Source organism: Talpa europaea (genome assembly GCF_964194135.1).
Source record: "Talpa europaea genome assembly, chromosome: 10".
NCBI lineage: Eukaryota > Metazoa > Chordata > Mammalia > Eulipotyphla > Talpidae > Talpa > Talpa europaea.
In genome coordinates, this window is record NC_140077.1 from 73,724,544 (window position 1) to 73,738,204 (window position 13,661).

Genomic DNA, 13,661 nt, shown 5'->3' on the forward strand with positions numbered 1-13,661 from the left:
AAAAAATCTTTTTTTTTTAAAAAAAGAGAGGGCCAAGAGGAGGCAATATTTTGACATGCCTGTACCCTGTCAAGCACCTGGTTCTCACCTGTTGGCAAGCTTAGTTTTATTGTACATGTAGGTGTTTGGGGGGGAGGATCTTAGTGCCATCTGGGGTCTGTTTAGTAGGCTATATTGTACTTTTCATTTATCACTTTATTGATGCGTAATTGACATACACTAAACTGTGCATGTTTAAAGAGTACAATTTGAGGACCTCCCCTGGTGGCGCAGGCGGTTGAGCGCAGTGCTGTGAAGCTGTCCGTAGGTTCAGTGTAGGTTCGATCCTGGCTGGCTGGTGAGATACCCACATGGCACAGCAGACCTCTCCTGTCTTGCCCGCTGCTCCCCTCAGCAGTGTATTTCAGTCAGTCTGCCTGTTCTGTTCCCCACTCTGTCTCTGGTGAGTCCTCTCACCCTCTCGCACATCTGGCCTGTACCCCGGTTCTTGTATGCATGAATAAATAAATCTTTAAAAAAAATGAAGTGTACAATTTGATAAGTCTTGGCATGTGTGCATCTGTGAAACTATCAGATAATGGACATAGTCACACTCTTTCAAAAGGTCCAGTGACTCTTGCTATTCCATTGCTATTCCCACCCCTGCCCGGATCACCTCTGAGCTGCTTCTGTCACTGTGGCTTAGTGTTCATTTTCCTGAATCTTATGTAAGTGGAATCCTACACCCTCAGACTCTTTTGTCTGACTTCTTTTACTCGGCTTAGTTATTTTGAGATTCAGCCATGCAATGGCACGTATTAGTAATTTGTTCCTTTTTGTTGCAGAGTAGTATTCAATTGTGTGGATTTAAAACTTTTTTTAAGTTCATTTGCCTGTTGACAGACATTTGAATTTCCAGTTTTTAATGGTATGAATAAAGCTGCAATGAATATTCACATACAGTTGTGGTATGGCTCTGTCTTTCATTTTTCTTGGGTGGTAGCTAGAGGAGAGGGATAGTTGAGCCACAGGGTAATTTACCTCTACAAGAAGCTTCCTGTTTTCCATATTGTGGTGACATTGTAGATTCTCCACCAGCGGTGTCCCTTTTAAGCTGGTTGAAGGCCCTTGTTTTCTCTCAACTGATGCGCAGGGGCCCTCTTTTTCCTGGGTTACATGTGAGAGAGCTGAGGACGGGATTAAAGACCAGAAGTGGAGACATGTATACATGAATGGAAGGGGAGAGGGATGTAATAGATAAAGTTATCTTGGTATCTCTTTTCTCTTTTTTTTTTTAAGATTTACTTTATTTATGCATGCAAGAACTGGGGTACAAGCCAGAGGTGCAGGGGGTGAGAGGATTCACCAGAGACAGAGTGGGGAGCAGAACAGGCAGACTGACTGAAAGACAGTGCTGAGGGGAACAGCAGGCGAGGCAAGAGAGGTCTGCTGCACCATGTGGGAAGCTCCCTGGTTGATGGGAGATCCAACTTATGCTGTAGATGTGGATAGCTCCTCAGTGCTGTGCTTAACCCCTTGTGTCACCAGGGGGTCCTGGTATCTCCTTTATCATTTTTCTCTTTCTTTTCATCTATTGTAGGCAGTAAAGCAACAGACAGGCACAGGTGCAGATTGTGCTACCTGAATTAGATCATTAATATCTCTCTTTTTGCCACTCACCTACAGGTGCCTGGACACCATGCCACAACCCTGCAGACCTGACACTGGCAGAAAGTAGAGGCTGCTTGTCTCTCCATTGCCCACCCTCACCATGTCTTCGACTCAGGGCAGTGGGGAACACTGGAAGTCCCTGGAGTCGGTGGGCATCAGTCGCAAAGAGCTGGCCATGGCTGAGGCCCTGCAGATGGAGTATGACGCTCTGTCCCGGCTCCGGCACGACAAGGAGGAGAGCAGGGCCAAGCAGAACACAGATCCGTCCCTCATCAACTGGGACGAGCTCGACCTTGACTTCTACAGTAAGAACACAGGAAGGCGGAATGACCTCAAGCTCTTACGCGGTCTTTCTGGCTCCGATCCCACCCTCAATTACAACTCCCTCTCGCCGCAGGAAGGGCCGCCTAACCACTCTACCTCCCAGGGCTCCCAGCCTGGCCCCGATCCCTGGCCCAAAGGCTCCCTGGCTGGAGACTATCTCTTCCTTTTTGATGGTTCAGATGGGGGACTCTCTTTGTCCCCAGGGCCAGGGGACGTAGATGACTCCTCTAAGAAACTGTCCCCTCCTCCTCTGCCTCCCCGAGTCTCCATCTGGGACACCCCTCCCCTGCCTCCTAGAAAAGGGTCCCCCTCATCCTCCAAGATCTCTCAACCCAATGACATCAACACTTTTTCACTGGTGGAACAACCTGAGGGCAAATTGCTAGGGCATCGGATCCTCGAAGAGGAAGAGGAGCCGCGAGGTGGCGTTCCAGGGCGCCTGCTGGGGTCTGTGGACTACGATGGTATTAACGACGCAATTACCCGGCTCAACTTGAAGTCCACCTACGATGCGGAGATGCTGCGGGACGCCACTAGGGGCTGGAAGGAGGGCCGGAGGCCCCTAGACTTCAGCAAGGATACTCCTGGCAAACCCGTGGCCCGGAGCAAGACCATGCCTCCACAAGTGCCCCCTCGCACCTACAACTCCCGCTGCGCTAACCGCAAAAATGCAGCACCTGGGAAGAATCACCGGATCTCTGCTGCTCCGGTGAGGACCTGTGCATCTTCTGCCCCTCTTTCCTCACATCATCAGCCATCAAGAGTCCTCTCTCTCTCTCTCTCTTTTTGTTGTTGTTCCAAATCCAGATTTGCAAAGCGCTCTCTTCCCCTCCTCTCCCTTCACAGAGCCCCCGGCCCTGGCATGTGTCCTCTCGGTGGTGTAGGACCTGGACTGGTGACTCTGCCCAGTTGGCCAGTTGAGTCTGCCCGTCTGTCTCTTTTATTACCATTTAACCATTTCTAAGTGTGCAGTTCAGTGGCATTAAGTGCCTTTACATCGTGTGCAACTGTCACTACCACCCATTTCCTTTCACAGTGGAAATATTTAGAGAAAGTATGCAGGGTGACAATAATTCACTTTTACCAGTACATAGTATGAAATGACAACATAGCTCCACAGAGCACGGGGTAGCTCAGGGCAGCTTTGATCTTTTCTTCTGGGTTAAAAAGTATTATGTCCATGGTGTGTTTCGCCCTCCTCCCTGGAATCGCTGGCCTCAGGGGGCAACAAGAGGCACCTCCATGGCCCATTACTTCCGTAGTGACATTGCACCACCTGATTCCATGCCTGATCCTTCCATATCTATTGCCTAATGATCACCTTGTGTTGCCTAAGGGATCACCTGGTGTCCAGCAGCTGGGATCCTTAACAAGTCTTGGAAATCACATGGTCCTTCTTTCCTGGGCTTCTGCTAAGAGAGTCTCCCCAAAGCCGAATCAGCTCCTAGGATCAGTCCCAGCCCCGGAGCTTCGGGCTTTTTAAGGCCCTGCTCTACGAGGTGGGGCTGCTCCGGCTATTTATAGGGACAGGGAGATTCCTGTTCCCAGGGCACTGAGCTGGGCCTACTCACTGAGTCAGGCGCTGTGGTAGGTGGTCACCCCTCTTGCTCCCTTTCTCTCCTGCTTCCCCCCACTTCCTCACCCTTCCCCCAGCCCGTGTGTCATCAGAGTCCTGAGAGGGAGCTTGGTCCATAGTCTCCTTGAAGACGCAAGGACAAGCTGAAAGCTCTTGCCAGTTCTTGGGGGAATGCGGCCTTGGTCCTCCCCACCTCCACTCAGGAGGAGAGACCCCTTGGGCTCTCGGCCTGTACCACCACCCCGCCCTCGCCGGGCTTCCAGCCGGAATGATACTCCTTATCCCAGGCCTGTGGAGCCAGCTCTGGAATTGGCTGGCTCCAAATGTCAGCCTGGTACCCCCGCTGCCAGCCTCTGCCCGGCAGACCCCCCCAGCCAGCATCGGGCGATGCCATCGGGGCCTGCCAGCAGGGCAAACGTAAGTGGCTTTTGTTTTCTTGTGGAGCCAGTGAGTGGTACTGAAGGGGCCTGAAAATGGCCTTCAGTAGCCACTGTGTTCTCTACCCCCTCGCCTTCCCTTGCTTTCTGGTTCCTCTCCCTCTGTCCTTCTCTCTGTCTCACTCTTTGTTTCTCTCTCTCTGTCTTTGTTTCTCTGTGTGTGTGTCTCCACACTTTTATGGGTTAATTGCTGACAGTGGTGCTATTGTTTTGACTGGGACACAGGCACGAACTTGGCAGAGCTGGGGCCTCACATGTCATCTGCCCCCGCTGCTGCGCCCCCTCCATGCTCACCCAGGGGAGCAGGGCTAACGAGAGAGAGCGTCAGAGGGAACAATCTGGATATTCAAATGACTAGCTCAGTCGCTGCCATCTGCCCCAAACTGAGACTAGCCAGTGGGAGGACGAGAGGTGAGGTGTTGCCATGAGCAGAGACATAGACTTGATCCCCGGAAGCAGCTGCTGACCCCATCTGCCTTTACCGGATGTGGCTGGGCGCTTCATTGGAGCCACAGCTTCATTCCCTTGGGGTGGCTGCTCTGGGCAGCTGCTCAGGCAGAAACCCGTCATGCACCAGCTCTCCCTCTACTTCCTCCTGCCAGGGCTGGGCTGTAGGCCCTGTTTGGGGGTTCCTTTAGAAGTCTTCACAGGTGACTGAAAGCAGCTCTGTGATGGGGGACCATTCGAGGTCTTGTCCGAGAGACTATGCCCTCCTACCACACACATGCTCTTAGATAAGAAATGGGACCCAGGCTGACTTCCTAACATTCAGAACCAGATGACTTGGGAGGCAGGAGAAGCTAAGCTTCCATCAGGAGGAGCCTCCACCAGGTTCTGTCCTGCCGAGACAGCTGCTTTGACACTTTCTTCCTCAAATAGCATTGACCCAGAAGTCACAGGTGTCTGAGTCACTGCCTCCATCCAAGGGCTCCCACGAGGCTGTCTCTGCTTTGGGTCCAGAAGGCTTGCCACGGGTGTCGAGGCTTTTGCCCAAGACCTAGCTTCCCTGGGGACTACTGGGCCACACACTGGCCCTGGTTTCAGAGGTGTTTCAGGGGTGTGGCAGGGAACAAGTGCCTGCTCTGATCCCCACCATGCCTCTGGGAGCATCCCCCTTAAAGCCAGTTGTTAGCCCAGCCATGCTGCACTCTGTTGAACCTGCTGGATTGACCTTATTAGACTGCCCTCTCCGGAAGTGACTTCGGCCACAGTCTTGTCTGTCCTGCCCAGGCCTCTGTACTCAGCCAAGTTTTCAAGTCCTCCTTCTTGACTTGGCTTTCAGTATCCTAAGATGGCAAATATTTTCTTAGATTCCCCATATTTTCTTGTGCTAATAGTCACTGAACGTTGAATGGCTAGAAAAGTCTTTTTATTTTTTTAGCATGGATTTTTACCTCCTCTGGAGAATCAGTATCTCAAGTAGCTATTTTATAGAGTGAGGGCAAATTTTGCATAAATTTTTTTTTAAAATCAAAACATCTAGCACCAGCCATTAAACCCCCTTGGCCCTTTCTCACACCCTCCAACTTCTTCCTCTCTGGTAACTTTAGTTCTGTAGTACTGCTTTATTTTGTTTTGTCCATTCATCTGCTTTGTTTCTTTATATTGTACATACAGTTGAAATCATCGAATATTTGTCTTTCTCCTTCTAACTTATTTCATTTTACATAATCCTCTCCCATTTTGCTGCAAATGGCAAAATTTTCATCTTTTTCATGACTGTGTAGTATTCCACCATAGATATTTACCACATCTTTATCCAGCCATCTACCAGTGGGCACTTAGGTTCTTCCTATATCTTAGCTGGTCTGAAGAGTCCTGCAGTGCACTGTGGTACATATAATTCCATGTGTTAATGTTTTCATATTCTTTGGATAGATACCCAGAAGTGGGATTGTTGGATCACATGGTAGCCCTAATTTTAGTTTTTTGAGGAAGATCCATACTTCTTTCTAAAATGGTTGCACCAATTTATATTCCCACCGACAGTGTACCAGGGTTCCTTTTTCTCCACACCCTCACCCACACTTTACTGTCTTTTTGATGTAAGTCATTCTCACAGGTATGAGGTGAAAGCTCATTGTGGTTTTGATCTGCATGTCCCTCATAATGATGTGTATTTCTCCACGTGTCTGTCGGCCACCTCTATGTCCTCTTCAGAGAAGTGACTTCAGATTACCTGCCTGTTTTTTGATTGGGTTATTTGTTTTTCTGTTGTTGAGTTGCATGAATTCCTTTGAGAGCTTGGATATTAACTAGAAAAGTCTTGACACCTAGAGGTTAGGAGTTTCAGACTGGGAGCAGCCAGGGGAAGGTGATGCCGGCAGGGAGATGACACAGCTGCTCTTCTCTTAAAGGTGGGCTCCCGGCCCCACGCCGTCGCCAATGGCCATGAGTTGTTTGAGGTCTCAGAGGAGAGAGATGAGGAAGTTGCTGCATTTTGCCACATGCTGGATGTGTAAGAGTTAAAGAATGGGGGATTTGGGCGGGTTGTGGGGGTTGGGGGGTGGCTACCCCTTTCAGAACTTTCTTAGGAAGGAAGAAGAGCCTTGTTGATAACTCTCAATGTACAGCTCCATAGAGCAGGTGTGTGCAGGCTTTATGAAGTTTTAGCTGTGCTGTGTTTTTTGACAACATGCATGAAACTTTCATCTAACAGTTCAGTTATCCCAGTCTCTTGAGACTCAGTGGCCCTGAGGAGCAGATGCAACCCAGGAGGAGATAAGAACATCATCTAGAGAAAAAAGAAAAGAAATGGATTTGGAAATTTTCTTTGTTGATTGTAGTGTAGAAAGCTTTTTCATTTTAGAACTACCCCTACTGTTCAGCTCTGTTGGGGATACCATTTACAACTGTAGCAAATATGTGAAGAACATGGTTTTCCAGGGCTGCTCCCTCACTGCCTACCTGCAGACCTGGAGGGCCTTGCCAGCTATGTGAGCACTTAGGGGCTCCTGGGCCTCAGGGTGGAAGAGTCCCAGTGGGCCTCTTCTGGACTGCTCTCTTGCACAGCGAGGGTCCTTCTCTCTTCCTGCACAGACTTCGCTCAGGCTCTGACATTCAAGATTACGCCCTCACTGGATACGTCTGGAGTGCGGTGACCCCAAGCCCAGAGCACCTGGGGGATGAGGTCAACCTGAAGGTGACTGTATTGTGTAACAGCCTTCGGGAGCCACTCACATTTACCTGCAATTGTGAGTTAATGGGGAGGGCAAGGGCATCCCTGGAGGTGGGGCTGGGAGGACCGCAAGGTGGTGTTGGGACTGTGAACTCCTTTGTCCTTGATTCCCATGCTGCCTTGTGGCCCAAAGAAGAGGCCGTGGGGCAGCTCCTCTGGAGTGACTGGCTCTACGGCAGCCTTTTAGATCCACAGTTCCCCGCCTCTCCCCCACGCTGCTGTATCTGCCTGCTCTGCTCTGGAGCGTGCTTAGCTGGGAGGAGTCCGCGTGGGGAGGTTGAGCCCCACCAGCCCAGTACCTACCTTCACTGCTCCGCGGGCCCACCCTACAGGTTCCTCCACTGTAGATCTGCTCATCTACCAGACCCTGTGCTATACCCACGATGAGCTGAGGGAGGTGAACGTGGGTGACTTTGTGCTGAAACCCTGTGGGCTGGAGGAGTTCCTACAGAAGTAAGTGAGGGGCTGGGTCATGTGGGGTAGGAGGTGGGACCTGCCTGTAGGCAGCAGGACTGAAGGATGCTGGGGAGGGCTGGTGCTTGGCTCAAGCTCTGGGCTGGCAGCTCCACCCCAACCCCAGGCAGGACTCCTGCTTTCTGGGCACACTCACAGCCACGTCGCGCTTTCCCCGGGAGCTGCATCATCTAGGAGGGCTGGCTGAACTCCTGGGCCAAATCTGCTGTGGAAGAGCTTGGAGTTGGGCTTAGGCAAAGACGAGGTTCAATTTGCTTACAGACTTCATGCAGGCAGGTGGGGGGGGGTGGAGGCGGGGGTTGCTGGGGTTATTGCTCCTGCCCTTGATTACTTGTAGTGTCTTTATGGCAAGGGGCAGGAGGAGAACGGGGCAGAAATGCACTTATGGAGCCTGGGGAGAGATCACAGTTGCTCTCCTCTCCCGGCCAACCAGCCTTTCCTGGCTGGCACAGGCATCTGGTTCTCCTCCTCACCAAGGCTCGCCTCCAAGCACCTCTCCATCCCGTGCCCTTTGCATCAAGCAGCCTCCCTGGAAAGTCTGACGTGCCAGCTGCAGCCATTCCCCTCCCGCTGCCCTGGGGCTCTGGAATTGGGGTGGAGGGTAGTGGAGGATCATGGCCTCTCGGGTGCTGTAGCTGTGTGGCAGGCTGTGGACTCAGCCAGAGGGTTGCAGATCAGGAAATAAAGAGATCTGCATCTTCCAGGATGCCCCCTGCCCACTCCCTCTGGCCCCCTGGAGAAAGCGGGGCTGAGAGCAGGGGAAGCAGAGGCTGCATCAGCCCGTGGCAGTGCTGACCGGTGTCCTCACTGGCTCTTTCTCTTCCATCCAGGCCTAGATGCGTGGACGGTTGTTCTGTGGTGATCGCGGTTCTTGGCTCATTTCTGTTACCTCAGGGAAACAATATCCCATTCTGGCCCCTGTGCCCTTAGCTGGAAAGCTGAGGGGAGGAAAGTGGGGATGTCCTGTGTGGCACAACTCCAGGGGCATCGTTTGGACATATTCCATGTGTGCTCACTTTCCCTGGAGAGTAATAAGCAGTCTTAGCCTCAGGGTCTCCCGGCGCAGAGACACACACCGCTGTGTCGGGGACCTAAGAACACGGTGGGTCCAGTTCAGCTCCTGGCCACACCGCATGACTGGTTCGTATCCTGGTTGCTGCTTACTGACTTTAAACCCCGACCTACAGTTTCTTTTGTAAAATGGAACACAGTTAAATGTGATAGTCATCCAACAAGCCGTCGATGCCTGTCAGCAGGGAAGGACCAGCCCGAGGGGAAGGGTGCCTGGGGATCAGGTCAGATGGACACTGTCATTCATTTCCTTGCAGCCCCCCATGTCCTTGAGCTCCCCCAGTCCAGAGGTGGTCAATAGGCTCTCGGGTCCTGACAGACCCGGGCAGTGTTCAGGGTGAGGTGGAACAGCATGGAGGGGCTCCCGCAGCTGAGCTGAATGCACACCGAGGAAGCCCTCCCACAGGGCCTGTGTCCACAACTCTCATCCAGGAGACCCCTCAGAGCTCTGATCCTGAGCAAAGGTGGGGTGGAAGGGGCCCCAAAAACCTAGCCTGCAGGAAGCCCTCAGCTGCTTGCACAGGCCTGGCAGGAGGGGCTGGTGCTGAGGAGGAGCGCTGGGCCAGGATGCAGGCTGCTCACAGATAAGAGCCCTGCACAGTCCCCAGGGAGGGTTGGGTTTCCTGCCACCCCCCCACCACTCTTCCTTCCTCCCAGGGCACTCCCACCTGACCCAGCCCCCACGCACAGCCTCTTCTTCCACAGCTTTTGACAGCAGCTCAGTCCTGGCAGGTTGGAACCCAGGTGACAGGCTTGGCCCCTCAGGATGTGGAGGACCCCCTAAAGCCCTAGCTAGGCCTGGACTGGTCTCAGGCCTGGCACCTCTGTCACCTTTTGCACATCCCCTACCCTGGGCTTGTCTCCCCTCCCCCTCCCCCTCCATTTCTGGCCCAGACTCCCAGCTCTACTGAGGAAGGAAGTACCTTCCGGCTTCTGTTTACCAGTTGCCGGGACCTGGCCCAGGCCTGCAGGACTGGCCTGGAGTTTGGGTGCATTCTGGCCTTTTCTTGCTTTTCTTTCTGACTAAGGTAAATTTACGGGGGGAGGATGAGAATGGTCGACAGAAGGACTCCTGAAGCCACCCCTTCTGAAACTGGGGTCTCCTGTGATGGGAATGGTGTGCAAGTGGGTGTTGGCCAGAAAGTCTATAGCCATTTATATGGGCATTCGCCATCAGGCAGGGCCACAGGAGGGGAGAAGCAGATGGGAATAGAGATCTGGAGTCAGGGGTTGGCCTCAGCACCTGTAGGGAAGGGTTGGGGACGGGAGACCGAGGGCCACAGTGAGGGAGAGGCCCTCCACATGTGACTTCCACTGTGCCCCAGTATGTGTCAATACTTGCCCCTGAGACGCCCCTGTGTTCCTGACTCCCTCCAGAAGTCCCCGTCCCTGGAGTGAACCAGTGGTAACAACCTGTGGCGTAAATATCTAGGAAAGTGGGATAAGTGCCTCTGGCTGAGTGTACTGATGGCTTTTCCTTAGACAGCGCCTCCTGGAGCTCTACCACACCATTTCCTAGGAGCCAGGCTCAGGATGCAAGACAGCACCATCCCCTGCCTTGCCCTTCTTCCTGTTTCTCTCCCTGTTTCTCTCTCTGGGGGTCCTGGGATGCTAATGGCCTGTCCTCTTCTCTGCCAGCAAGCATGCCCTGGGCAGCCATGAATACATTCAGTACTGCCGCAAGTTTGACATTGACATTCGGCTGCAGCTGATGGAGCAGAAAGCCGTTCGCCGTGAGCTGGCCAGGACAGTGAGTGTGGGGGCTGCTAATGGCCACACGGGGCTGAGGGGTGCAGAGGGAAAGGGGTGAAGTTGAAGAGAATAGGAGCCGGGGGTGAGGTCAAGACACCACCCCTGAGTGGGAAATCTCTCACACAGGTGAGTGACGACCAGAGCCCCTCCACCTTGAACTACCTCGTCCATCTGCAGGAGAGGCCCGTCAAACAGACCATCAGCAGGTGAGACTGGGCCCATCTAGAGTGTGGGCCCAACAGGAACCATGAGGGGATCCCTTTGCTTCTCTTTTCTGCCGGGGCCCCAGGATCTTGTTGGAGGTAGGGCCAGGGTCTTATGGGGCCATCCCCATCCAGTGCATCTCTTCCCTTCAGTGGTAAAGTAGAGGGGATTTGCCCTCCTTCAGTCTTTATAGAACATCTGGACAGAGAGCGCACCCCTTTAAACCCAAGTCTGACTCCTGAGCTGTGAAGAGGGCTGGAGAGAATGGGTGTCCCAGTACATGGGGTCTGCCCCGACTTTCCTGTGACTTTTCCCTGCCCCACCTCCCCAGGCAGGCCCTGAGTCTTCTGTTCGACACTTACCACAATGAGGTGGATATGTTCCTGCTGGCTGATGTGAGTACAGATCTTCCGGCTGCTCCTGCTGCTCAAAGCACCCCTCCTTCCCCCCCGTAGTACTCCTGGCACCAGCGGTGCTACAGGGATCTGGAGTGGACACTGAAATCTTTTTATCCCCCGTGCTCATGGGCAAAGCAAGACTGCTGCCACACACAGTTGGCACGTGTGTGGAGAGGGGTCTGCTCCTCTTTTGAGGGAGCTAAGGCACCTGCTTTGATCCCGTCTCTAGAGTAGGGCTTCAGGGTTTCGAGTTGTCCCCTCTGCTGTGCTTGAGTGTACGTTGCCGTGCAGCCTGTGAGCTGTTCCCGGGAGCCTTCTGGGGTGAGAGGTTTTAACGTGCTGGTGTCACAGATAGAAAAATTTCAGAAGGGTGGAGGGACCCGAAGGGAGGGGAAGGAGTTGGCCAAGACTCTTCCCCCATATGCATATGGAGTTTTTAGTCTCAAAACCATGAGGAAAAACATTTGCCTCAAATGTTGTGAAGCTAATGACAGTCGGCAGTGGTCTTCAAAAACAGCGCTGTCTCTTTGCTCCCATGGGCGTTTCCCTTTGGGGAACTTCTGCACTGTTCCTCCCTCAACCCTCTGCCCACTGCCAGAATCCTCTCTCTGGCAGCCTCTACCCGAACACTTACAGCAACAGGGAGTTCTCGCAATACCTTTCCTGCAGTTGTCTGGCCCTGTGTTGGCGGCTGCAGGAAGAGAGCGTAAGAATCTGGGGAATTTGTGTTGTTAGAAAAAGAAATAATATAAAGCTAATAGCAGACAGAGCAGGATGGTCATGAGTTGGTCAAGGACCCTGGAGGAGGACAGATAGGGAAAGCTTTGGAAGGAGGCTGGATTTTAGCCAGTCCGTAATTTGAATTGACATAGGTAGTCAGGGTAGGGCAGGTGAGAAGAACCGCAGGAGCCAAGTGTGGAGAGGGGCGTGAGTGTGGTGTGCTGGGAAACTGTGATGGTGTTTGTCTGGCAATTGGTGAAAGTAAGAGAAAGAGCCACGGGGCAGGCGGAACCTGTGTGGTCTCCGTGGCCCTCTCCTCTCCTGAGTCCCTGTGGATTGATTTTTCTTAAAACTGCTTGTCTCTGGGGGAGACCTGTGTTTATATAGTGTAAGTAGACTGGCTGCGAGGGAGACTGGGAATCAGAGGAGGTTCAGGGAGGGAGGCTGGAGGCTGGGAGAATTGGGAATGTGGGCCTGGCTGGTGTAATTCAGTAGGAACAATGTTTACTGATGCTGGGGGTTTGAAAATAGAGCACGGATTCCATGCATTACCCCTGAGGTCATGGAGCCCCTGCTCCTCCCAAACCGTTTCTGCCACTCTCGGCAAGGGGCTGAGAGGCTGGCTGCCAGCCTCACTGTGCCGCCTCCCGCAGGGGGACTTCCCGCTGAAGGCTGACAGGGTGGTCCAGTCCGTCAAGGCCATCTGCAATGCCCTGGCTGCTGTGGAGACGCCTGAGATCACCAGCGCCCTCAACCAGCTGCCCCCCTGCCCCTCCCGCATGCAGCCTAAAATTCAGAAGGTACCGGGGCCCAGAGCGCTGTGGGGGGCAGGGAAAGACACAGTCACAGGTTCACTGTGTGATTAGGTGTCTGCTGACAGAAGTGGAAGACTCTTCTCTCCGCCTCCATCTTTTATGTTTGAACAGTTTAACCACAGATTTCTTGGGAAATTAATACCAAGTGTGATCCCTTCCGGGAAAGATGAGGGTGGGCTAAGGTCTGCCCTGGGGACTGATTGCCTGGAGGTCCAGGCCAACAAAGGCTTTACTTATAATCACCAAAGCCTTGGCAGTTGCTGGGCATGGCAGTTTGCATGCCCACCGGGATGCAACACCCACATCTTCCCTGAGCCTGCGCTTGGTGACTCCGCGGTGGGGGCTGTTGGCTGTGCAGATGGGGCCAGGGCAGGCAGCGCCGTGAACTGGGGAGGCCTGCGGGTAGGCGTGTCTCGTGTGGGTGGACACCATGATTTTATCCTCGGCCAGTCTCCGTCCATCACATGGATCTGCTACAGATCATTACTCCATCCTCCCAGGGGAATCTCTGCTTCTTAAATTTCAGCCCTGTCTGGTCCAGATGAGCACAGCTGTGAAAACCCTTCTTCCAGCTGTAATGGAAAAGGCCTGGCTCTGAAGCTCCCCTCCCTCTCCTTTTTCCCCAACAGGATCCCACTGTCCTGGCTGTGAGAGAAAACCGAGGTAAGGCACCCAGCCTTTGGCATGTCCAGTAGAGGTGGCTGACAACACAGTTTCTACCCAGATGCCTGTTTTCCCTGGTCCCCTTAATTAATGGTCCGAGTCTGCCTCTGAGTGCGTGTGTGCACGTGTGTGCATGTATGGGTATGTGTACGCTTGCATATGTGCCCATGTGTCTTCCTATATGAGGCATGGACGCAGCTGGAGAGCATATTTCTTTCCACAGAGGGTTTTCTCATTCTCTTTACTGGTTATTCCTGTGGTTCCCTGGGAGATGGTGATGAGGTGGTGTAAATGTGGGGGTGGGGCCGGTGAGGCAGCTAGCCCTGGCTTCCAGATGGGAAAACTCTCACTTTGGGTAGGTGGTGTTTTTTCTCCAGGCTCATCACCCCTGTGTTTCCA

General features: G+C 53.1%; 1 protein-coding gene across 2 annotated transcripts in view; it reads left to right on the forward strand.

Annotated features, from left to right (window-relative positions):
- Nucleotides 1–1,685: 1,685 nt before the first annotated feature.
- Nucleotides 1,686–13,661, forward strand: part of PIK3C2B (phosphatidylinositol-4-phosphate 3-kinase catalytic subunit type 2 beta) — a gene marked incomplete at its 3' end in the record, with an annotated part of 39,510 nt that continues 27,534 nt past the window's right edge. For both annotated transcript variants that reach the window (XM_084245988.1, XM_084245989.1), the window contains exons 1-9: nt 1,686–2,683; nt 6,345–6,445; nt 7,027–7,181; nt 7,498–7,618; nt 10,349–10,460; nt 10,589–10,668; nt 10,998–11,061; nt 12,438–12,584; nt 13,229–13,262. In XM_084245988.1, coding sequence (XP_084102114.1) covers nt 1,751–2,683; nt 6,345–6,445; nt 7,027–7,181; nt 7,498–7,618; nt 10,349–10,460; nt 10,589–10,668; nt 10,998–11,061; nt 12,438–12,584; nt 13,229–13,262 — 1,747 coding nt within the window. In that variant the 5' untranslated portion in view covers nt 1,686–1,750. The remainder of the gene's footprint in view (nt 2,684–6,344; nt 6,446–7,026; nt 7,182–7,497; nt 7,619–10,348; nt 10,461–10,588; nt 10,669–10,997; nt 11,062–12,437; nt 12,585–13,228; nt 13,263–13,661) is intronic.